The sequence below is a fragment of the Sminthopsis crassicaudata genome, chromosome 2, assembly GCF_048593235.1.
Source record: "Sminthopsis crassicaudata isolate SCR6 chromosome 2, ASM4859323v1, whole genome shotgun sequence".
Classification (NCBI taxonomy): Eukaryota; Metazoa; Chordata; class Mammalia; order Dasyuromorphia; family Dasyuridae; genus Sminthopsis; species Sminthopsis crassicaudata.
The window spans coordinates 1,075,447-1,100,430 of NC_133618.1; the positions used below are offsets into that span (position 1 = coordinate 1,075,447).

The 24,984-nt window shown below is 57.4% G+C and overlaps 1 protein-coding gene across 2 annotated transcripts in view; it reads right to left on the reverse strand.

Moving 5' to 3' along the window:
- Positions 1–2,849: 2,849 nt before the first annotated feature.
- KLHL29 (kelch like family member 29) overlaps positions 2,850–24,984 on the reverse strand; it is a 135,886-nt gene continuing 113,751 nt past the window's right edge. For both annotated transcript variants that reach the window (XM_074285357.1, XM_074285358.1), the window contains exons 6-14: positions 24,305–24,443; positions 16,707–16,903; positions 15,531–15,790; positions 12,036–12,234; positions 11,584–11,766; positions 11,203–11,383; positions 6,552–6,745; positions 5,796–5,940; positions 2,850–4,538 (exon numbers count right to left, since the gene is read on the reverse strand). In XM_074285357.1, coding sequence (XP_074141458.1) covers positions 4,355–4,538; positions 5,796–5,940; positions 6,552–6,745; positions 11,203–11,383; positions 11,584–11,766; positions 12,036–12,234; positions 15,531–15,790; positions 16,707–16,903; positions 24,305–24,443 — 1,682 coding nt within the window. In that variant the 3' untranslated portion in view covers positions 2,850–4,354. The remainder of the gene's footprint in view (positions 4,539–5,795; positions 5,941–6,551; positions 6,746–11,202; positions 11,384–11,583; positions 11,767–12,035; positions 12,235–15,530; positions 15,791–16,706; positions 16,904–24,304; positions 24,444–24,984) is intronic.

Here is a 24,984-nt window from a genome sequence, read left to right on the forward strand (position 1 = left end):
GACGTTATGGCCCTTTTGTTGTCCTGGGCTTTCAAGTAGTTCAGTGACTCTGTCCCCGAGTTTTCCAGGTTTTGCCCTGAGACACCGGAGGTTTTCTTCTTTTTCTGTTTTTTTTTTTACTTTAATATTTCTTGTTATTTTGTGGAATCTTTGGCTTCTATTTGGCCTAGTCTCATTTCCAGGGAATTGTTGCCCAGGCAGTGTCCCTTGCTAGCTGTTTCTTGCCTTTCCAATTCTTTCTTCCATAGCTCGGCTACGTGGCCCGTGGGTGGAGGGCTGAGCCTCGAGTCAGACCTGAGCTCCAACCTGGCCTCGGACGCTTCCCAGCTGGGGGACTGTGCTGCTACTTGCCTCAGTTTCCTCAGTAAAGTGAGGAGGAGCCCAGCCCCTCCCCGCGTGATTGTCAGGATCTGTAATGTACTCAGGACCTGGCTCATGCTTCCTTCCTCCCTTCCTTTCACCCAGAGGTGAGCCTATGCTTACACATAGAATATGTACTTCCTGGAGGGACCGGTGGGCTCTACAACAAATAGATCTTGATACTTTCCATTCTTCTTTGGCTCCCGATGATGTCCAGGCTTTTTCTCTGGCTGGGGTTTTTAGAGGTGCGCTCTCTGTGCTGGGACCTGGCCCAGAACCCCACTGGGGCGGTGCTGTCAGAGGAGTAATGAGGGGGAAGAGCCGGCCCTCACCCCTGGCCCCGGCTCCCATCCCTTCTGCCCACCTGTGGGATGCTCCATCCTTCCCTGCTGGGTTCTGGGGGCCAGCCCCACAGCTCCTCTGCCAGGGTGGGCGTGGAGGCCTGGAGGGTGGTTCTGCCCAGGGGCAGGAGCCCTCAGGGTGAAGAAGGCAGAGAGCTGCTGGCTGCCTGACAGAGGAAAGCAGTGGGGACCCAGCAGTCTCAGTCAGGATCTGAGAATCAGCCCGGACGGGGGAGGCCCCGAGATCAGCCCGGACCGAGCATCCTTGGCAGACTCCGGCCTCCCTGGCAGCCCTTGCACCCGGGCCAGCTTTTCCTGATATCCACCCTAAGCATGCCCCTGTGCTCTTGTCTTGCCCTTTGGGACCAAGGAGGGTGAGTATCATTCCTCCTCCGTAGGATGGTCCTTCAGGCACCCCAAGTCTGTTTTCCACTCTGGTGCCCGGGCGAGCTCTGCTGAGGGCAGAGCAGAGCGACCCACACTGTCCTGGTCCCAGAAGCTAGGAACCTCCTCGGCAGTCCAGGATGCCAGGAGCTTTGGGGGCTGATATAGAGCACTCACGACCAGGAATCAGCAATCTACCCAGACCCCCGGATTGTTTTCCGGACAAGGGCGCAATGGACTGACCACTTCACAGTGCTCTGTGTTGCGTTTCGTTCTCTTGGCTCCAGCCTAATGTTTTTTGGAACCTTGGCTCTATCTTCTGGTGAATGTCTAGATTGGGATCATAGCTGGAGCTGGCAAAGGCATGAATTCCCATGTTGTCTCAGAAACTGGTTAATTGTGAGCCTCCCGGCTAGAAGTGTAATCTCCGGGCTAGACGTGCAAAAGGGAATAACACCGGCCCCTGCCTCCCAGTCTCTGTGAGGTTTGGAAGGAGCTTTGCAAGGTTCTATTTAGTAAGTGCCTACTGTGTGCCAGGTTCTGTGCTGAGTGCTGGAGATGGTACAAATAAGTGAAAGAAACAGCCCCTGCCCTCAAGGAGCCTCCAGGCTAATGGAGGAGGCCGAGAGGACGAGGGAGCTGGAGATGAAGGGGATGGACCAAGGGTGGGATTGGGCCAGGGGTGGAGTGACGGCATGCAGCTGGTGGGAAGTCTGAGATCGGAATGATTTGGGGGGCATCCCTGGGCCTCTCCCAGTCCTAGATTGCCCTGCTCTTGGTGGTCTCCAGCAGTCAGCCCCCCTCCCACCCCAGCTTCTCTCTGTGGGAAAGATTGGGCAAAATCATTCCTGAGGCAGCCCTTGTGGCCAGAGCCCGGGGCCTGTGATTGGGAAGCCCCGAATGCAAATCCAGCCTCAGACACTTGCGAGGGAGCTGATCTGGCCAGGCTGTGGCCTCTCTGTCCTGCCTGTGAGGACCTCATGAAGCCCCTTTGTAAAGCGCCTCTCTCCCAGGGCCCCGGGCTGAGCCCAGGGGGGCCGAGGCTGAATGGCGCCTCCCTCATTCTTGGGCCCCAGCTTCCCTGCCGGCTTGGGCGCCTCCTGTAGGCATCCCAGCACCCCGAGCCCTGGGGGAGCTGGATTCCTCAGGACCTCTACTGAGTTTGGGGGCGCTCTCCTGGGAGCCCTCCTCCTCATTCTCAGGGCTGGTTAGCCATCATCGCCTCAGTTAGTGAGACTGGGGGTCTTTGAGCGACAGCCGGCGGGGTGATCTGAGGTCGAGAACACCGGGGTCCGGATCGGCTACCTGGGCGGTCCAGCTGCTTCCGTTTCCCCCTGGAGCAGTTGGACCAAAGTCTTCCTTGCTCAGAGTGGATGGCCTTGTGGGCCCACGCCTGGGTAATTGCACCCCCCGACAGGTAGGGCCCCCCCAAATGCAAGGCTTGCCCCACCTGGAGTCAGCCCCGGGCTGGATGGCAGATTCATGACTCAGTCTGTGGCCCCGAGGGGAGGGGAATGCCATAGCCCGTCCAGATGTGTGTTGATAGCCCCTCCCCTTCTTCCTGAGGGACCCAGTGCCCACCTGAACCCCTTGTTTTCCAGGGAAGGAAACAGCCCGTGGGGGCTGGCCCCAGGGGACAAGGGACCTGGGGCCATCGACTTTGTATCTCTGTGAGACTTTTGCGGTGGGGAAGGGGGGGAGCTGGGGACAGGAGGGGGGGTCTGCCCACAGTGTCCGCCCAAGAATGCACGAGGGGACGGTGAGTCTAGGTCTATAAATAGATTTATTACGGTATACCAAGGGCTAACCAATAAACGTAGCTATATACAGTCCTGTACCAGAGAACCCTGTGCAGAGAGCTCACAGAAATTGCCAGCTTTGCTCCAGTGTGACCGATGAGGAGAGGAAGGGAATTGGACACGTCATCAGTCATCGCCTGCGCGCCATCCCTCCGGGACGCGCGGTAACACGAGGACGCGATGACGGAGGACGGGTGGAGTTTCATTGTGCTTATTACTTTAAAAAAGAAAGAATAAATAATCTCCCACATCGCTGCATAACCAGGATCGGGCAGATCGGAGGTCCGAGCGGGGGCGCAAGTCCTGGGACACAGAGATTCTGTCCTGGCCGTGTCTCTGTGGCTGCCCCGTGGTCTGGGAGCCAGTGGCTGATGGGGGCCGTGGCCCCCCGGGGGAGGAAGGGGGCGTTCTGGCTGGCCCGGAGCTGCCTTTGCCGCGGACTAGTTAAAAACGGGAAAAGGCTTGTCCCCACCGTGAGCTCTCCCGGGAGCCCGTCAATAGATAGCTATCAATATCAAAAATAATCTCCTGTGCTTTGTAGAGACGCTCCCCTCCGCCCGGCTCTCAGCCCGGCCCCCCACTCGCCTCGGCTCCCTCGCAGGCTCAGCGCCAGCCTCTCCAGGGGCTCGCCCACAAGGCACAGCTTCCACAGGCTGCCGGGCTGGAAAGGTTCCCCCAAATAAAGCCGGGACGCGCCTCTGAGAGCAGCCAGGAACCTCTAATCTGCACACAGAAAGGGAGCGGGATGGCCCACTGGTGCGGGGAGGGGGATGGCCTCCGCCTGCTCCAAAGGCTGCGGCAGCCAGTCTCTCACCCCCACCCCTTCTCTACTTACCTCCTCTTTTAAGTCCCTTAAAGTGGCCTTTTGCTCTCAGAAAGGTCAAGGATTCATACGGGATTGGAGGAAGCAGCCCTGGCAGTCTCCTGCCAGTCTACCCGAGGAGGGGACCAGGCTACTTGCCATCCTCCCTTGGTGCCGCTGGCTCACCCCCGCTCAGAGCTGGGTACTGGGCTCTGGTCCCACGTACCTCCAGGGCCGCCATCACCCCCCCCCCCCATAGCGCCCAGCCACCAAGAGCCTGAGATGTTTGAAAAGCTGAGCTGGGAGTCTAAGCGAGCGGGGGCTCCTGGGCCAGAGCCGGGCTCCCCTGGGAGGGGGAAGGCAGCCTCGTCCCTCCCACCCCATGAGTGGAAAGGGGGCGTTTCTATTGCACCTGGGCTGGTGAAGCCTGGACTCCCGGGAAGGGCACGACTGACACGAGCACCCCTGGCAGGGAGCACCAGCCGCACCCCAGCTCCCCTAATGCAGGGGGGAGGGGCGACTGTTCTACATTCGATGCAGAGAATGCTCTAGAGTCCAGTGCAGGGAATTCTGCGTCCGTTCGTCCGTCACGCTGCGTCTCTCGCCGTTGTGGCGTGTGGCCCGCCTCCCTGGCCGTGTCCACGGCCCCACACGCGTGTCCCGGGGCCTCATCCGCTCTGGATGTACTTTTTGATGACCACACAGCCGTGCCGGAAGACGGGGCAGGGCATGTGTGGAAGGAGGGTCCACGTGTTGGTGGTCGGCTCGTAGGCCTCCATGTTGCCCAGGGCCGGCCCTTCGCTGCTGACAATGCCACCCGTGGCGTAGATCCTTCCGTCCAGCACGACTGCACTGTGGACGAGAGAGGAAAGGGACATTGAACCCCGGCTGATGGCCCCCTGGATCCCAGTGCCAGCGTCTGTGGGAGTGGATACCCCTCGGTGTCTCGTCTCATCTCGGGGGGGGGGTGACGTCCGAGGGCTCTCAGTGAAATCTACTGTCCAAGCCGCCTCTGATACATGGGGAAACTGAGGCAGCCCAGATAAGTATGAGTGGAGAGTGAAAAGACCCCGACTCTCCCCCTCTATAGGCTATGAAGGAATGAGAGCTCTGCTAGAGAAGATTCAAAATATCTAACGACAAACTTCCACTGCAAGAAAGCACGTGGATAATAACCCAAGAAATTATATTCCCAAGCGTCCATCTCTGCTTTCTTGGAGTCGCCCTTTTGCTGTCAGATGTGGACTCCTTCCTGCCTTTCCCCCCTTTTGTTCCTCCCCTCCTTCAAGTGGGCTCCAGGGAAGCACAGTTTACCTCTACCCCCAGACCCACACATATGTACACACGCAGAGACCCACACGCATGTACAGATGCTCAGACACACACACATTAGCTTGCATGCAAATGTGCATCTAAACCGATATGAACCTGGCGGGTGGGGGTGGGGTAATAGGAATCTCTCTCCCAACTGAATCTTGGTTCGCAGTGATTACGAACCCTATGTTTTTTTCCTAATAAACCCTAACCCTGATCCCGCTTTCCGGGTCTCGATTTCCTCTCCCTGATCCTGCTTTCCGGGTCTCGATTTCCTCTCCCTGATCCCACTTTCCGGGTCTCGATTTCCTCTCCCTGATCCCACTCGCCGTGTCTGGGGGCAGCTCTGATTTCCTCTCCCTGTAACTTTCTGTTTTCCTTCTGCTCCTTAGCTGGTTAGGCTCTTGGTCCCCCTCTGGTCTTGTGGTGGGATGTGCCTACATGCTCATGTGTATATGTGCGCCTGTGATTACACATTATCAGGCATATATGTGTCCATGTGATCACACACAGGTGTGCATAAAGGTGCTCAGGTATATATGTGCCCTGTGGTCAGTGCACACACACTCAGGTGTATCCATGTCCTGAGGTCACACACAAGCGTTCCTACACACACAAGCTCACGTGTATATGTGCCCTGTGGTCACGTACAGGTGTGTACACATGTGCTCAGGTGCATCCGTATCAGATATTCCTGCACAGGTGTGCATGTATGTGTGTGGCCGGGGCGGGGGGGGGCAGGTGTGTCTGTGGGTCCCGGCTGTCCTGGGGCATGAGGAGGGAGGCCCGGCTCACCTGCAGAACTGGCGCGAGTGGTTCATGTTGGGCCCTGCCTTGATGTTACCCTTGTCGGGGTCGTAGATGGTGGTGGCCCGGGCATAGGCACCCCCCAGGATGAAGATGAAGCCGTTGAGGGTGACGGCCGGGGCATACTTGTTATCTGAGTGGGGGAGAAGAGCAAAGCCAGAGTCAGGCTGGGAGGGCTCCCTGAGGTGGGCTCTGGTCCCCTTGGTCTCTCTGCCTCCTCTCAGGCCCCAGCATCATAGGGACTAAGGCCACACCAGCTAGAGGGTCCTCAGTGTCCGTGGGCTCCAACACTTGGACTTCACAGATGAGGAGCTGGGCCTGGAGGGGAGAGCAGATGTGGGGCCCGGAGTCCCGGAGGGGAGAGCAGAGCCGGGCCCCAGAGTCCCGGAGCCCCAGAGGGGAGAGCAGATGTGGGGCCCGGAGTCCTGGAGGGGAGAGCAGAGCCGGGCCCCAGAGTCCTGGAGCCCCAGAGGGGAGAGCAGATGTGGGGCCCGGAGTCCTGGAGGGGAGAGCAGAGCCGGGCTCCAGAGTCCCGGAGTCCCGGAGGGGAGAGCAGATGTGGGGCCCGGAGTCCCGGAGGGGAGAGCAGATGTGGGGCCCAGAGTCCCGGAGGGGAGAGCAGATGTGGGGCCCGGAGTCCCGGAGGGGAGAGCAGATGTGGGGCCCGGAGTCCTGGAGGGGAGAGCAGAGCCGGGCCCCCTCTGCCATATTGGCACCCTGCATTCCATTGTGACTGTTGCTCACCAATCATTGGGGACTCGATGAAACTCCATGTGTTGGTCTGTGGGATGTAGGACTGCAGAACCCCAGCTGCCCGGCCGGCCTCGTTCACCCCTCCAAACACATAGATTTTGCCCCCACACACGGTCGCTGCAGCCGAGTGCACGGCCTTGGGGAGGGGGGCCACCGTCTCCCACTGGTTGGTGATAGTGTCGTACCTGTGGGCAGAGCACAGGGCCCCAGTCATACCCGAGCCACCAGTGGGGTCATTGTCCCTCCCGGGGTGGCTCCAGCACCCATGCACGCTTAGGGCACCGGGGGGAGGGGGGCTGGGAGTGGTCCCCCAGGAGAGCAAGTTCCTATACTTTTCCCGCTGGGTAGGAAAGCCCCTTCCCCCTCCACTTCCCACAGTTTTCTCCTCCCCATCTCCACTGGCAACCCCCTTCCCCTCAGCACTCAGGGCTGGATTTCTATGATCCTTCAGAGGTCCGGCTGGCGCCAGGGCCAAAAAGGCTACAACCCGGCCCCAAGAGCCTCGGCGGTGACCAAGGATGCTTGTTCGCACGTGGACGCTTCCAAAGGCCTCCACGTCAGGCAACTTTACACAATGCACATTGCCTGCTCATGTGGAGGGAGGGAGGAGGCTGGTTGTGGGCTGCTTGCCTACAGAGGGAGAAGGCTGGCACACAGTTTAAGGGCACATGAGGGCTGGGGACAGAGAAGTGAGAGCAGAAGAAAGACCGCTCGGGGGCTGGGGGCAGCCACTCAGGGCCTGGTCAGAACTGTGAAGGCCAGACACAGGGAGGCCAGAGCCAGCGTCAGATGGGAGGAGATGCTGACAGCCACGGACACACACGAGACGGGTATGCAGAAGGGGGCAAAGCTTCCTCTCGCTTCTGGGATCTGGGGATGGTGGGGGGTGCAGCAGTGCCCGTGGTGTCTCTGACCATCCTGGATTTATTTGAAAGGTTTTAAAAGTTGTTTTCTTTTTTTTCGGGGAGGGGGGGGCAAGGAGGTGGGAAACCAGGGAGGGCCAGGTCAAGGGGCAGGAGCAAAGAGAGAGAGTCCAGTAGCTAGATGTAGGCTGAGGGTTTAACATGGGTGGGCTTCTTTTTGGAATGGAGATTTCTTTCAGAATTCTTTCAGAAGAAGTGAATTTGCATAACGCACATGGCAGATCTGGGCAAAGGGAGAACGTCATAGCTTCGGCCCAAGGATTCCGGGCAGTTTCTATTTCACTGAGAGTTTGTGGTTAGGGTTAGAACCTATCACCTGGAGAGAAGCTACAGAAAGGAGACCAAGAGAACGTCTGTCCTGAGAAGTCACACAGTTACTCTTGTGAAGAAACATTTAGGGAAGGCTTGGGAGACAGGAAAGGAATGGCAGGGCTGCACTTCCAGAAGTGAGGGGCCGTTAGCGCTTGCTGCTTAAAGACACCTTCGGCTCTGATCCTTCTCGTGGTAGATAGATTGTAAATCACCATCTTTGTTTTATTCTTGATTTCATTGTTAACAAAAAGTATAAACAGCAACTTTGATGTTCAAGTTTGGAGGATGAGAGACGTTGAGACAAGTATGGAAAATATAGCCTACATAATGTTTTATATTTAACATATATAATGTAACATATAGAGAGAAATGAGAAAACCGTATGGGAAAGGGAACTTCCATTTTTCGATGCCATCTCATAAGCTAGAATGATTAAGCAAATCCTTACCGGAGAGCTGGTAACTTCTGGGTCATCGGGAAGGCCATGGAAGGGTATTTCCCTTCAGTGCCAGAGAGCCTGGGAGCAGAATAGTGAAAATGAACTTGGAACAGGAGGTGGAGGTGATCGCCTCACCCGGGCCGTGTGTGCTGCACACACACACACTCCTGCACGAGGGCTTTTTGATCAAGAAGGGATATTGGGAGGAAGAGGAGGAAATGGGAAGGGACGAGGCCACGGAGTGGGGGGTCCATGGACAATGCCACCGGAGAGCAGGACGAGCGGCTCAACTTGGACTTTGCTTCTTTTTCCTCTGGCAAAGAGGCCGTTCTTTGGGCTAAAAAGGAAGGAACAGAGCGTGCCAGGCTCAATAACATGTGCACTCAGATGGAGGAAGGAGGCGCGTCTCTCTTTTCACTAAAGGCAGTGGAGCATGTTTTCCCCTGGTGAATTTTAAAGCTTCTCAGGGGCAGTTCCCCACCTTGCCCAAAACACTAAGGGCTGCGGCATAAAAGGCAGGGAACCCCTGAGGTGCTGAGAGCCCCTGGCTCCCCTGGAAGACTCCTTCGGCTGGGATGGAGATGAGAGGAAATCTGTTAGCGTCTTAACATCAGCCTGGGAGCTCCATCGGAAGGGAGCAGGAGAAGCCGGGGACCTGTCGTCTCGGATTCGGATCTGGGCCGTGTACCCCTCTTCCCAGCTGGAGCAATGGAGGGCAGGGCAAAGGAAGAGCAGCCGCGAGGGAGTCCTGTGAGGTGCCGGGCACTCTCCCACGTCCAGTGAGGGGCCGGCACTGATCCTGCTGAAGTGGGAAAGGGGGGCCACCAGGAAGGGGGGGGACACTGGAAATGGGGGCTGAGGGAGGACAGCCAGCCCAGCCTGACTCCTCTCCTGGCTCCTTTCCAGTCACTGAATGGTGCTCAGTATTTGTCAGCGAGCGTGAGTTTTCAAAATGAGTAATCAACATTTTAGAAGATTAAAAAGAGCCAAGGAACACGGGAACAGGATGACGGATTTGGCCCCTTCTCCTCCCACGCAGAAAAGATTCTTCTCTTGTGTGTTTATTATGGGATAACAAATGGCCTTGAAGTCAGGCTTGATCAGAAAGCCGATGCTGCTGCCGCTGTTTGGCTCAGACTGACGGCCACGTGGGAGGCGAGGGCCTGGAGACACAGAGCCCAGGTCACGGTGCCGCTGATCCTTGGGCCGGTGGGGGAACACCCGGCCTGAGCCCCTCAGCGCCCCGCTTGGAGCGGAGCTCCCAAGGACTTGGGAAGCTGGGGCCAGGCTCGGATGATGAGCTGTCTCGCTTGGAGCCTTTGGGGCAAGAGCTGTTCTGGAGCTGAGCCCCCATGGTCTGTGCCAGGAGGTCTGCCAGGAGGAGGAGGCAGAGGGGTGCTCAGCAGGGCAGAGTCCTCCCGCTTCTGACAGGCAGCCCTATGCTGGGGCTGGGAAGGGTGGAACTCGGCAGAGGAGCCGGAAGCCTGGCCCGGCCTTTGTTCTGCAGGTAGCAAACTCGAGGGTCTGATCCTTTCCCATCTCTCGGCTGCCTCGGGTGACTGGGGGAATGTGCCTTCCTATTGGGCGGTGTGATGGGAATTGTGCTGGGCTTGCAAGCAGAGCCTGGGCTTGAGTCCTGGATTGTGGGGTGCCGTGGGATTCTGGGGTCTTCCAACTCTTGTTTCAACTTGAAACATATGGGTGATAAATTGCAGAATTCTGGGGCTCTGTGGGATTCTGGGGCTCCATGAGATTCTGGGGTACCTTTCTGTGTGCAGCCATGGACAGCACTGAACTCAAAGGGTCCCCAGGGGCGCCGCTCTCTGGTGGCTCAGGGCCTCCCGCTCACTTTCCTGCTGTGGCTCGTGGCCCTTCTCAAAGACACAGGACTCTGACGGGAGCGGACCGGACCGGACCGCCAGGCTGGGACCGGGATGGGGGGCCCACGCCTGCCATCCTGAGTCTTGCATCTCTTCCCATCACCCCGGGTACCCACGCACTCCTCCTCTGTAATGTTTCTGCTCTTCATCCGCCATCTTGGTTCTCCCGGCTGTTCTAGACTCCGCTGAACGTTCCATGCGTTCTCAGAGGCTTCTGGTTTTGGCCAGGGGGGTTCCCGCCATCTCTCAGAAGCCTTTCAGGTGTCTTGTCACTCTCTGTCCTATCACTCTCTTGCCCTGTGGTCTGCCTGCTCATGCTCTGGGTTTCCCTGAGCCTTGAAGCCGTTGGGGCTTGCGGCTTTCCCACTGCCCTGGGCAGTATCTGGGTATAGAGCTGGCCTTCCTGGGTACCAGCCCCCACCCTCAGGCTTGGGCAGCCCTTGTCCCGGTCTTCTGCCCGGCCCCCTTATTCCTTTGTTCTGCGGCTGGGCTGAACAGAAAGGGTGGCTGAAAAGGGTGCTCCCCTTTGCCCACCTGGGATATGGCTGGGGCACAAGTTCTCCCACCATAGTGTCCCCTGGCCTAGCCACCAGGCAGGCTGAGCTGCCCCTCCTGTCTGGAGCTCTTTGTGCCTGGAGCCAGGCAAAGTGGAGGCCCGCTGCTTGTGGTCACAGCACTGCTGGGCAGGAAGGTGGGGCTGGTCTGGTAGCAGGGGCACCAGAAGGCAAGTGGGGGGTATAAGTGGGGGGGTACAAGTGGGGGGCACCTTGCCTCATGGCCAAGACCAGTGGTGATTTGGTTCTGCCAGGCCAGGCTCTGGGCCAGTTGCAGGACTCTGACAGAGAAGGGCTCGCCTCAGGCGGTGAAGTGATGGCATCCCCATGGGAGAGACCTGTCATCACAGCATCAGGCAGGGACAAGTCAGACAAAGAGAAGAGACAAGTCTCTCTTGGACTAGTAGCTCTTAAACACTCCTCCCCAATCCTGTTCTGGCACCCCAGCCCAAAGGAGCTGGACGAGGGTTCCCCTCTGGCCACCATGGGCTGGTTTTGGGGGGCTGTGCCCCCTCCTCCAGGACATCCCCTCACCTTTCCACATGGTCCACGTTTCCAGCCACACCGAGGCCTCCTAGAGTGTAGATCTTGCCGTCGTACACCAGGCTGTTGTGCCGGCACCGGGGGACCGTCATCCTCGAGACCAGATTCCAGTTGTCAAGTAGGGACATGTAACACCAGACGTCAGCCAGAGTCACCCCTGACTCCATCCCACCTAGAGCCGGCATCCAGGGTCAGAAGGAGACTCATAGTGAGCAAGGAGCCCCACCAACCCCTGGAGCAGGAGCGGCAGTCCTTGGGCGTCTTGACCCCAGGAAGCTGCTGACCCCGGGGATCCCTCCCTACAACGGGGGGGGAGGAAGGTGGCTCAGACGGGGAGCCGCCATCCTCTGGTCCCTCAGGGCGGGGGCTCACCAGAGAGGTAGACGTTGTCCCCGGCACTGACAACACTGAAGAACTCCCGGTCATAGAAGGGGAGGGCCGCCAAGGGGTACCACTTGTTGTTCTGTGGGTTCCAGCAGGTGACAGCAGCTAGTGAGCGCTGGCTCATCCCCACCATCTGTCGGCCTCCGACCAGGACGATGACCTCGGCCACCCCTGTGGGGACACGTCCCAGCAAGCCCATCAGGACCCTCCCTAAGCTCCAGGGCGACACTCACTCCCCCGACCCCATCATCAGAGAGCATGTGTGAGAGATACAGAGACAGAGAGACAGAGAGGAAGGCAGGGAGAGACAAGGGGCGAGAGGGGGCAAGAGAAAGGGGAGGGCGTGGGCACTATGGGGGGCATGACCGGCTTGGGAGGGGTGGGGCAGGGCCAGCCCTGGAGGGTCTGAGCTCTCCTGAGGGAGCCAATCTGGGCCCTACCTGCCGAGAGCCGGGGTCGGGTACGGGGGGTCTGCATCTCCTGGCGGGCGTGGGGCAGCATGTGGTAGCGCTTGGCCTCGTTGACCAGGTCCCTGCAGGCCTCGGACGACTTGATCAGCTCCTCGTTATCCACCACGTTGAGCAGGTAGCTGGGGTGGATGAAGGGCAGGCGCACCACGGCCAGCAACTCCGCCGCATGCTAGGAAGAGAGGGGCAGGCTCATCCCGGGAAGCCAAAGTGGGGGGCTGTCTCTAAGGGGAGAACCCCAGGCCCTGCAGCTCAGCTCCCCACCTGGGCTGCGCTAAGCAGCTCTTTCAGATCTGAAGGGGAGGGGTTTCCTCCCATCACCCACGTGTCTCATCTAAAAGCTGCCCTTGGGGTTCCCTTCGTCCTCTCAGTCCCAAATGACTGGGGCTCTCTCTGCCGCTCTCCCCTCTGCCCGATGCCTTTCTACAGGATGGGTTCTGCGGCCACCCGGTGTCGGAAGTGGGGTCTCTGCCCCCTGGAGAGCCAGGGGATTAACCTTTGTTCTGGTGAAACAGTCCTTGTTTCTTTGTTTGAATCCTATGTGATGTAGGGGGCCATGTGCAGGCTTGATGTTGGGGTAGGCACCCTAGCTGACAAATCGGGAATCTTCCTGGAGTGATAAACCGAGGGCTCTGGGAGCAGAGCTCTGTCTGTGTCATCCCTCCCGGAGTCCTCTGGCCAAGGAACACTCACTCACTCAATCAGCACTTGCCAAGTGCCTCCTGGCCATCAGGAGGTGGTCATTGTGCTTGGTGGAGAGAAACAAATGAAGTAACTCTGGTTCTCAAAGGGCTTTCATTATGTGGAGGCTGCAGGGAGAACTGCCCCTGAGCCCAGCCTGATGAACCAGTGCAGAGGGCAGTCTCCCCGCCGTGGGGTGTGAGGCTCCTTTGGGCTGGGCTGGGGAGCCAGAATAGGGGTGGGGAGGTGTGGTTAAGAGATACTAGTCCATGAGAGACTTGTCTCTTCTCTTTGTCTGACTTGTCCCTGCCTGGTGCTGTGGTGAGAGCACCAGTGGGAGAAGGGAAATGGTCCTGTAAGGAGAGAGCCCTTAAGCCCCCATACCTGATGTAGATAAGAGTGGTCAATGCAGAGAAATAGCCTTTGATTCCCTGCCTTGGGGTTTGTTCTTTCATTTTAGGAGACTGAAGGTGATGGTGATCCATGAGTTCTGATGGGCCCAGATCTGACCATGTCATCGTCTACTTGATAAATTCCCCTGGCTCCTCCAGAAGCGAATATAAGATGCTGTTTGTCATCTGAATGCCTTTCCTGTCCTCTCACGCCTCTGGCTCCCTTACTCTTCCACCCAGTGACTTCCTGGCCTTCCCGTGAACAAGAGCCTCCACCTCCTGACTCCACACCTTGGCACTAGGCTGTCTCCTGTGCCTGGAGGACCCTCTCTCCTCAAATAACCAAAAGCTCCTGGACTTCCAGGCTCCCCTCCACTTTAGTCTTGGCTTGTAGCTTTTTCAAGGGAAACGATTTACCACCAGTGTGGTAACTGACCTTGATCTCCTTTTTGTCCTCATTGAACGTGCTTAATGACATGGCTGGAAACATCATGGTAAAAGCACGGGAGCAAATGCACAGCCCTGCTGCATGGCGATTGGGAAAGTGCTGGAGCATCCTCCGTCATCCTGAACTTGTGCAAGCCTGCTGTTGTGAGACTGGCGTACGAAGCCGACAAACTTCTCTGGGCAACCAGATTTCGCCTGGATCTTCCTTCTTCCGGATAGTATCAAAGGTCTTGGTCAGACTGATGAATGCATTGCTCAGACGTCATTCCAAAAATGCTCCTGTCAACTCTCCTGAAATTATTGGCGAGCAAACACAACATCGACCATTTCTTGACCCTTTTTGAAGCCCTACTGGCTGTCAGATGAATGGCCATCTTCTAAGTGAAGGGTCGGCCCAATAAGGAGATCTGTGGCAAGAATCTTGCCAGTGATAACAAGAGACCTGCCCTCCCCATCGCTGTCACAAGATAATCTAATTCCTTGACCTTAACAGAGATGGTCAATGGAGGCATCCTTGAACTCCTGGGGAATTACCCCCTCTTGTCAGCTAACCCAGATTTGTGTCAGCTTTTTAATGAGCGGTGTAGCCCTTGCCTTGCAAATCTCAGCACCAGGCACTTGGCTGTATGAAAGGACCCTGAGGGACACTCAAAACCCCTTCCTCAGTTGGCCATTTAAGTAGGGAGAGATTGACTTCAACCTGAGGTAAACAGTGTCTTCAGCATTGATTGATGACGGGTTATTGAGAACACTATGGAAATGTTCAGTCTGTTTCTCCAGGATCATGTCCTTATCACTGATTAGCCTGGCTTTGTCATCGCTGGATAGTTGAGTTTTCTCCAGAGGTCTTTGGCCAATAAATAGCCTTCAGAACCTCACAAAAGTGCTTTGGATTATTACTAATACCATAAAACTAAATTTCATCCCTCTGCCTGACAAAATCAAAAACCCTGCATGTCTCTAAACTTTTGCTCTCACTTTGCTTTTTTAAAATAGTATTTTATCTTTACAATTACATGGAGACAATTTTTAACATTCATTTAAACAAATGAGTTTCATATTTTCTCACTCTTCCCTCCCTAAAACAGCAAGCAATCTGATATAAGTTATATATTGCACTTTACTCTGGACGGAGTTAAACGCTGCCTTCTTAGAGATGGAGGAATTATCTTGCCGGTCCACCTGTGGAGTTCTCGTTTTTCACTGAGCAGCTTCTGGATTTTCCCATTGTTTTTGTCAAATCAGCCTTGATGTCTATGAGTGTCCTGGCCCAGACGAGCAAATGCCGCCCACCAGATCTCTGAAAGCCACCCCTTCCTTCTCAGCTCCACCATTGCCAGCTGCGTGTCAGCCCAAGTCAGCAATTAAGCGGTCAAGTGAGAGAATTAAGTTGCCAACAAAAGAGCCCCATGTTCCCTCGAGTCAAGTCACTAGGGTCAGGCAACCTCATTCTTGGTCATTAAGAGAACCGGCGGATGTGGCTGCGCAAAAGCCTTCGCCATGTGGTACAGCTCGCCACACTGCATGGCCTCCGCCATGGCCAGCACTCCCAGGCAGTTCCCTGGGGTCAGCTGCTTCTCTGGGGGTGGAGCAGGACCTGGTCACCCCACTGATTTGGGAGCCTTCCCACCCCCCCACTCCCGCCGCAGACTGGCCAGAGACCTCCCCAAGCTCGGGAACCACCCTCAAGGTGAAGGGCTCTGGACAGGTGGGAGTGTTCAAGGGAGTGAAAAAATGAAAAGAGGAAGGGACTGAGGGCAAATGTGCTCTTGACTTTGTAATGTCTTCTCCAAACCTCTGGTCTTGGGAGGTTCTGGCAGGGCACCTGTGGCAACATGATGGTGTGCTGATACCAAATCCTCAGCTGGTGGTCCTCATGCTTTCATTTTCTTGCACCCTCCCCTCCAGGTTGCTAGCCTGCACCCGCCCTCTGCCCGCCCCAGCTCACCTGGGCTCTGGATGCCGGGTCTTTCTTGATCCACTTCATCACAGTCTCGTAGACCAGCTCCTCCGCTTTGGTGTTGAGGCTGTCGTTGGACACGTAGGCGATGAAATCGTCCTTGGAGATGTTCAGAATCTCCTCCTGGGCTGCCACCTCGGGGAAGATCTGCAGCGCAAAAGCCTTCGCCATGTGGTACAGCTCGCCACACTGCATGGCCTCCGCCATGGCCAGCACTCCCAGGCAGTTCCCTGGGGTCAGCTGCTTCTCTGGGGGTGGAGCAGGACCTGGTCACCCCACTGATTTAGGAGCCTTCCCACCCCCCCACTCCCGCCACAGACTGGCCAGAGACCTCCCCAAGCTCGGGAACCACCCTCAAGGTGAAGGGCTCTGGACAGGTGGGAGTGTCCAAGCTCCTCTCTCCCTGTGCCTCTCAACCCTGGGGCTCCTGGTAGAGTTAGGAGGGAGGGTTCATCTGGTTTGGGGCCAAGGGTTGAAGACTCTGCCTATGGCTAGTTTAGGAGTCAGGAAGGGTCAAGCTACGGCTAGGTTGGGAGTTAGGAGGGGTCAGTGTGGCAGGAGGGATTGGGGTTAGTTGGTGGTTAGGCTAGGGGTGGGGAGGTCAGTTCAATTCAACTCAAAAAACATTTATTAAGCACCTACTGTGTGCTAGACACTGTGATCAGTTTGTGACTGAGTTGGGGATCATAGGGGTCAGCCTGTGGCTGGGTTAGGGGTGAGAGGGGTCAGTCTGTGGCTAGATCGGGGTGAGAGGGGTCAGCCTGTACTTGGATTAGGGGTGAGAGGGGTCAGTCTGTGGCTAGATCGGGGTGAGAGGGGTCAGCCTGTGCTTGGATTAGGGGTGAGAGGGGTCAGTCTGTGGCTAGATCGGGGTGAGAGGGGTCAGCCTGTGCTTGGATTAGGGGTGAGAGGGGTCAGTCTGTGGCTAGATCGGGGTGAGAGGGGTCAACCTGTGCTTGGATTAGGGGTGAGAGGGGTCAGCCTGTGCTTGGATTAGGGGTGAGAGGGGTCAGTCTGTGGCTAGATCGGGGTGAGAGGGGTCAGCCTGTGCTTGGATTAGGGGTCCCTGGGAGATCTGGATCCCCTCCCTGGGGTGTCCACACCCGGTCACTGCCTCCAGCGGTTTCCCTGCACTAAGCTTTGCCTCCCGCCGCTAGCGCTCACCCAGGAAGGACACGCAGACTTTGCAGAACGTATGGAACTGGAACTTGCTGGCGGCCTCCAGTAGCGTCTTGGCATTGGCGGCATCGATGGTCAGCGAGCCGGTGTAGACGAACTCGAGCAGCAGCTCCAGGACATCGGCCCGCAGGTCGGGCAGGCTGAGCTCTAGCTTGTCTCGGCCATCTCTCTCGCGGGGAGACCTAGGCACAGCAGACCAAAGCCTCCTCAGCGCCCCCGGTGCAGCCCGCCCCCGCTCCCCAGGGGGGCTGCGCCAGCCAGCCTCAGTCACGTGCTTCTCTTGGGGGATCAGAAAGCATGTCACACCTGTCCCCAGGGCCCCGCTCCGCATCTGCAAGAGAAGGTGACCCGCGGGGAGCCCGAGGGGCCCCCAAAGCCCTCAGGGAGCTAGTCTGCTTTTCATGCAAAAAAGGGTGCGAACCAAAAAGGATGAGTCACACGGATGGAGATGAGGGATGGGCTCCCCAGGGAAACAATACCCTTTGGGCCCCTGGGTCGAGGCCCCAAAACATATTGTTCCCTGGTGGGCACGGCAAAGGAAGCCCTTCATGGTATTGCTGGGAAACAGAAGACGAGACAAGATAGACGGACAGAATGATTAGAGCCAGGAGGGGCAGGGGGAGCGACCCTCTCCCTCCGCCACAGGCAGCCAGCAGCCATCCATCCCGCGGGGCCTCCTCTGGGGGCTGGGGCAGCGCCGGGGCCTGTGGGTGAGTTCTTGCTGGTGAACCTGGGGGGGATGCCGGGAGAGGGGACGGGGGAGGGCTGCCAGGGGGAGAGGGACAGACAGCGGGACAGAGGGCGCCTAGCGGGCACCGGCAGCGACCCTAGAGAGGACCTAAAGACAGAAACAGAGAGAAAAGCCCAGCCCCAACCCAACCGGGAAGCCGGTGACGAGCAGGAGGAGGAAGCAAAGAAGTGGGGTTAGGAGACGGAGCAGGAAAACCCGGCCCCACCCCCTCAGGACCCCCCCCCCCCCCCCGGGCTAGCTGTGGAGAGGTGGCCTCTGGACATGGCCTTAGGCCCCATTCCCAGCAGAGGCTCTGCTCAGTCCAGCCCTGTCTGTGGGCCAGCGGCTGCCTGTGCCCCAGCTCCCTGGGTGAGTCAGCCAGGGAACGCCCTTGCATGCCCTTCCCTCCCTAGGCAGTTCTCTGGGCAGTTCTCGTGTGCTATGAGCAGAGGAGAGGGAGGCCTGAGCTGCCCCTAGCCCTGCCACACTGCCTGCAGAGCCACCATTACAGGAGCTCCTCCAGAGCTTAGAGATCGGTTTGGATCCTTGTGGGGCAAAAAGCAGTGATGGGGAGACCAGCCAGGCCAGGAACTCTGTCTCCAGGCCCAGGCTTTCTTTGCCTCTGATATAGCTGCTGCTGCCTAAGGAAGAAGGGTCTCTAGGCATGGGGGTAATAGGGAATCTCCCCCTCCCAGCTCCTGTTTTCCTTCCAGCCCTATCCACAACCATTCCAGGGCTGCCCTGACTTCCTCACAGTGACCCAACCCGACCATGTGCACTAGTCACACTGAGTACAGTGTTTCCCCCAACACCACTAGGGACCAAATAGTTACAATTGTCAATGGAGCAGGTCTAGAATCGAGAAACTTGCCACCTCATGAAATGACTTAGCCTGTTCATGTTCCAATCTTGTTCCCCACTTTCTCTGTCACTTTAATTTCTGCTCAGAGGCTCTAGGAGATCCAAGGTAAAAGAAGGGAGGAAAGTGCCCAATTGCCCTCAATGAATCTAACCTCGGAGGGTCCCAGGACCCCAAATCTAGAGCTGGTCAGCGCCCTGAGAAGGGTACAGAGGCCCAAGGAGGTGTGCAGAGTGTCAGGCGTGTTTGAGTGTTGAGCCTTGTTCTCATGCTGCTTCCCTTCCTGGGTTGAGGTGAATGGGAGAGGCACCCCATCAAAGGAGAGTAGATGACTCCATTTAAAAAAAAAAAAAAGGGGGAAATTAAAGGGAGATTTCTTCAACTTCCTGGAAAAAAGTCTGGGCTGGTTGGTGAGCCTTTGGAAAAGGAAGTGGTAAGCCAAGATCTGCCGCTGTGGCCTGGAGTCCTGGGCACCCATCCTTGCTGGGTGGCCTTATCCAAGTCCCATCAACGTTGCCCCCATGTCCTCTTGTAAAATGGAGACATCTGCACTAATTTTCCAGGGTGCCGAGGTGATATTTGGAAAGCACTTTGCAGACTTTGGCGTGCTGTGTAAATGACATCAGTAACAATAACTGTGATTGATCTGTTGGTCATTATGGGCCAGTCCTACCACGGGTCATATCCCCCTGACTTCAGCAGCATTTCTTCCAGGTCTCTGTCACTGTTCTTCTGGAGACAAGGATGCAGAATTCCTGGGTCCGGGTCTGATGGGCTCCCCTCGTGATTGCCTTGTGAGCACAGCGGAGAAATGTCAGCTGACGTGACACCCAGAGTCACCCGGATTCAGGAACGGCTTACAGACCAGGGGCATAATGCCCATAGGATGGCAGTCTCTAGGAGAGGGCCGTAGGGTTCATCAGATGATCCCAGTCCCTGGCCGTGCTGTCCAAAGCCATATCCAGGACTGGTGTGGGGACAGTCTTGGACTCTGCCCTGGTCAGCCTGTGGCCATCTGGAGCACCCCATGGTAGGGTATTCCCTACCAGAGACCATCTGGGGGTGGGGAATCTGGATGGACAACATGTAGACTTGAGGGCCTGACCCCATGACAGCTGGGACACAGAGCCCACGGCTGATTCCAGGAAGAGCAGGTCAGCGGACAGGATGATCTGAGCCTGAGCAGAAACATGGCCCTTGGGGTCCTGCCCCATAAAGGTAGAATGCTCAGCTTCCTGAAGGTCCCGCAGCCCACCTCTGCTGTGGCCCCAAGGCCTGTAGCTTTCCAAGAGTACGGGAGGCTAGAGTTGGCTCAGAGTTCTTGGAAGGTTCTCTGGCTTTACCATTCCTTGCTCGTGATTGCTTTCAGAAACCACCAAGTTAGGAAAAGTTTCAATGACTTTTTCATTCAGGGAAAGATTTGATTCATTTTTGGCTCTTTAGAAGTCATGTTTGGTTAAGTGAGGTACCCAGAGTTTGGCAAAAACATAATTTCCTTTTGAAATCAACACCCTGTCTTTGGACTTGAGTAGTCAGCTTTTGAAATGGCCACGGCACTCCACACGCACCAAGCCATGAACACGCACTTTCAACACAAAGGCTCTGGTGAAGCAGCTGACCGAGCGGTGTTTTTCACTCTTACCAGTGCCCTCTGGACCCGGGGACCCCACCTGGTACCTGGAGCCCCTGGCTGGGAGAGTCGCTGAGCAGAGTGGCTCATCCCTCTCTCACACAAAGGACCCTTCGGCTTTTCCATCTCCCAGCTCTCTGGACGTCTTGGGCCGCCATGCCCTTGGTGGTAGCCAGAGCCAAGAGAAGGGCAGCCTAGTACCACAGGACAGTCAGGACAGTCAGCCCAGGGAGACCTTTCCTGTTAGTGGGCCTCGAACACGGTGGGCCGTTTATCCTCACATCGGAGAAGTTGGAGCCATGCTTTACCCTGGGGCACTGGGGTCTTCCCGCCTATTACTGACCTCTCTGGTCAGCCTTGGGGCAGGGCTGCCTCTACTTGGTCACGCCTCCTGAGCTCAGACCTTGCATCCTTTCTCTTGACCAAGTCTGGGGGGAATCTGGGGCCCCAGGAGCCTCTGGAACCCTTTCCAATTCTTCCAGTAGAAATTAACCAGCTGGCTCCTCACCTCAGCCCTGGCTGGCCTGGCAGGAAAGGGATGGGGAAACCTCCCTGAACCCTGACAGCAGCTTGTTGCTTCTTGTGGATGGGACTCCAAGCTTGCCTCCTCCAGCAAGTGCAGAAGGCCTCCCAGCCTCCCCTGGGGCCAGTCCAAACTTTCGACTCCACGTTCCTTCTGGCTCTCGGAAGCCTTCAGTAAGTCTGGCGTGGCCCATTGAGACGAGAGCATCAGTGCAACCTCCAACATGAGCTGTCTTCTAGGCAGGGCCAAAGGTACCCCGTAAGCCGATGCTGGGCCATCATGCCTGGCTCCAGGAGAGTGCCCCCTGCTCATGGATGGACGGACAAAGAGAGGGCACCATCCACAACAAGCGGCGTGACTCAGGGCTGTGTGGAGGCACCCATCTCATGGGAAGGCTTTGCCTCCAGGGTGGGGCTGTGCCCAGGGCTCTATCCTGGGAGCTGTCTGCCCATTTGGTACCTTCTTCTGGCAGGAACCGGGCGAGCTTCATGTTCCAGCTCCCAGGATGGAATGAGCTCCAAGTTCTATCCCTGAGGAGGGGGTTGAGGGCCACATTCTAGCTCCAGGGATTGAACTGAACTCTATGTTCTAGCTCCAGGGATTGAACTGAACTCTATGTTCTAGCTCCAGGGATTGGGCTGAAAACTCCATATTCTAGCTCCAGCCATAGGGCTGAGCTCCACATTCTAGTTCCAAGGATTGGGCTGAATTCCACATTTTAGCTCCAGGGATTGGGTTGAGCTCCGTGATCTAGTTCCAAGCATGGAACTGAGTTCCATGTTCTAATTCCAGGGATTGGACTGAATTCCACAGTCTAGCTCTAGGACTGGGGCTGAGTTCCTGTTCCAGTTCCAGGAATTGAGTTGAGTTCCATGTTCTAGCTCCAAGGAAGGGGCTGAGGTCCAAATTCTAGATCCAAGGATTAGGCTGAATTCCACATTGTAGTAACAGGGATTGGGGCTGAGCTCCATGTTCTAGTTCCAGGAATCAGGCTGAATTCCGTATTCTAGCTCCAGGCATGGAACTGAACTCCACATTCTAGCTCCAGGCATGGAACTGAACTCCACATTCTAGCTCGAGGTTTGGGGCTGAGCGCTAGCTTTTAGCTCCAAGGCTGGAGTGAGCTCCACATCTAGCTCCCAGGAACCTTTGGTTCTGGCCCATTCCCCTTGGGCTCTTCTGAGCTCACATGCTTGCTCCCTGCCCCACTCTGGCCAGCTCCCTCTGGCTGAAGTGTTCTCTGGCCCAGGCCTGCTCCAAGTCTCTAGGAAGCCTTCCCGACCTTCCAGCCTGTGCCGGGCTCCTCTGGCAGCAGCAATACCAGCAGCTGCCCACTCAGCCCCAAGACCACCTGGCCAGGCCAGCAGAAGTCGTCTGGCCCCCAGGGAAGCGGGGGGTCCGTGGCCAGGCACATAGGGATGATGAAGTGGAGCGCCCTAACTATTCTGGGACGGTCATCCCGGGAGACTCCGCAAGAAAGGAGGCCGGAAGGGATGACCCACGTCCTCCAGAGTTTAGGTCCTCGAAGCTGATCCAGCTGCTCTCCTACAAAGAAAGCCTCAAACCAAGCGCCGCGCTTGGGGTTACGCCTCTTTTTTCAGGGGCCCCTGCCAGGAGGCTGTCAGAGCTGGAAGGGGCTCTGTGGCTCGTTGGGCGATCTCTGTTGTCTCCTGAAGGCCCGTAGGCAGGGCTGCTATGTCCTCCAAGGCAGCCCCACTCACCCCTCCGGCCTGTTCTCCTGAAAGAGACTCTACCCCGGCTTCCTTGATCCCACACTCTCCCCAAACTCATCCCATCGGGTCACTGCCTGGCTCTTGGGTGGACAGCGGCTCCCCGCGAGCCCTCAGACCGAGTCCCACTTCTCCCTCCTTGCTCTGGGAGGGCGTTGCCGGAGGCCCAGGGGCTGGTGAGAGATCACCTGGTCTGGGGACACCCGGTCTTAGTGAGAGAGATTAGGGATGAGAGAGAAAGAGAGAGGAAGACAGGGAAGAGGGAGGGAGGAAGAGGAAAACACAGTGAGAGGAAAGGAGCTGAGGGGGAGGAGGATGGACAATGGGGAAGAAGTCCAGGGAGATGGGGAGAAACAGAAGGAGAAGAGGCACTTCTGGCTGGAGGGCCTGGTGGCCCCTCCCTTAAAGCCAAACTGGTGAGGACCTTCCTCAGACCCTCTTCTGGGGGCTCATCCCCGTCTCTTCCCTCTCACTCATCTCCAGGCCTGTGCCCAGTGTTATTGACCCAGTCTCCACAATGCCTCACATCCGACATCTCTCTGCTCCTAGAGCCACCTCTCGGTCGGCCCCGGCCCCTCAGCCGGCCCGCCCGATGATCTCCTGCCACTTCAAAGCATCTGCCCCGAGCCGCAGCCTGACTCCTCCCGAGACCTGGGTCTGACCAAGTCACTTCTGGCCTCCGTGGGGCCTCCGTGGGGCCTCCGTGATCCAAGGGAGGCGGCTTTCTTTGGCTCTTAGAGCCCTGAGCGGATCGGGTGCAGCTGGACATTCAGATACTTAGCATAGCCACAGTACGTGGTAAATAGTTGAGAGACTTCTCTTCTGCCTTCCTTTTCTCCTTCCCTCATTCCTTCCTTCCCTCCCTCCCTCGCTCCCTCCTCTCTCCTTCCTTTTCTCCTTCCCTTTCTCCTTCCTTCTTTCCCTCCATTCCTTCCTCTCTCCTTTCCTTCTAACTAGGCAGGGACTTTAGGAAGAACTCAGGTTCTTTCCTTCCCCACCCTCCATTCATCTTTGTACACGAATGCATCCCCAGGAGGGCAAGGACTGCTCACTGCTGCCTGTGTTCCCCAGGACCAAGCATAACTTTGCACATAGTAGGAGCTGAATAAATGCTGGTTGGGGGGGAGCGAAGGGGAGGGATGGGGAGGAGAGGAGAAGGCCGAGCTCCAGAGTTCTCCCCCAGCCCTCCTTGGGGTTGGACCCGCTCTGAAAGGTGGATAATGCCATGGTGGGATGACATCAGAGGAGTCACACAGATCCAGGTAGAGCTTTAGGCTCGGGACACAACTGTGTGGAAAGGAGACACCGGCCCACGGGCCGTCCTGAAACAAAAGGCAGTCACTGGGGTGTTAGCTGGCAGCGTGTTCTGGGCCCGGCATCTGCTGGGAGGGTGCTGCAAGGCAAGCGTCCGGTGGCATTAATGTGCTGATGGGTCGCGGGGACGGGGGACGGGCACCTGCCACTCTGACTCACCGGGTAGGCCCCGGGCTGGGGCTGCCCAGGGTTCTCTGCCGGGACACGAAGGACGGGAATCGAGAAGTCAGTGGGACAGAGACAAACTGCTTGTATGCACGCCAGGGGGTCAGTCTGCCCGTGCTCTCAGAGGGAGGGCAGGGGCGGCCCCTACTCCAGGAAGGGCCTGAAGGCCCAAGGAGGGGTGGGGTGGGCGGGGCTCCCAGTCCTCCCAGACAGAGGCATCTGCAGCCAACGGTGCTCTACAAGTGGCGCCCTGAGGGCCGGAGGGGAGCAGGAGTGTGATGGGGTGCCTGCTATTGTGGGTCTGGTCCCCACAGCCTTGGGCTGCCTTTGCAGGGCGCTTCCTTTGGGCTGCCTTTGCGGGGCGCTTCCCTTGGGCTGCCTTTGCGGGGCACTTCCCTTGGGGGCGCTTCCCTTGGGCTGCCTTTGGCCCCCTGAGTCACTCTGGGAATGGCGGAGATGCCAGGAAGGGAGGGACTAGAGGCGGGGCGGGGCCCGTTACGGAGGCGGACAGCCTGGCTGCTGGCTCTGGGAGAGGAGAGTCACTCTTCGGGACCTGCAAGAGAGGGGGGAGAGAAGCCACACAATGCGTCCTACAGAGGAGGAGACCAGATCGCGGCTGGAGGGGAGCAAACCTTTTGATCAGGTCCTTGAGATACAAGCTGCAGGAAGCTACCACATTTTGGTGGACTTCAAACACTTTGCCGTCAACAATAATTTTCAGGTCTGTGAACTCTTTCGTTTTCCGCTGCTGGTTCAACTCCTTCAACATTTCTGCAGAACAGAGAAGACAGACAGGCCAGATCCCATTAAGGCGAGGGGTCGGCGGCTTCTGATTTGAGGGGCCCAGAAGTCGAGAAATTGGAAATACCGGACACTGTCTTGGCAAGACTGACTCAACACTGACGGTCAAAAGGAGTCACAGACAGGAGGTGTCAGACAGGCAGCGACGGGAGGAGCTGGGGGGGGTGAGAGGGCCCCCAGGACCAGCACTTTTAAAAGCAAGCAGCGAACCACTCGGACCGGAAAAGTTAAAATCTAAACGAGGTTTCCACACAGATTAGTCAGAAACACAGAGTGCTCGGTTCTCGGGGAGCCCGCGGCTGCCCCCCACCCCGAGTGGCAGCGGTTCTCCCACCAGATGGCATGATTACGATGGGTGAGGATGCGATGGGCGCGGGGAATGGCGCAGAGCCAGCGCGGCTCACGGGCGAGTGTGGCAGGGGCGTCTGGTGGCAGCCGGGGGTGGCCGAGCCCTCCAGAGCCGCCACCACTGGTGGCCCTGCATCTCCTCCCATGTCGCAAGGGTGTCTGG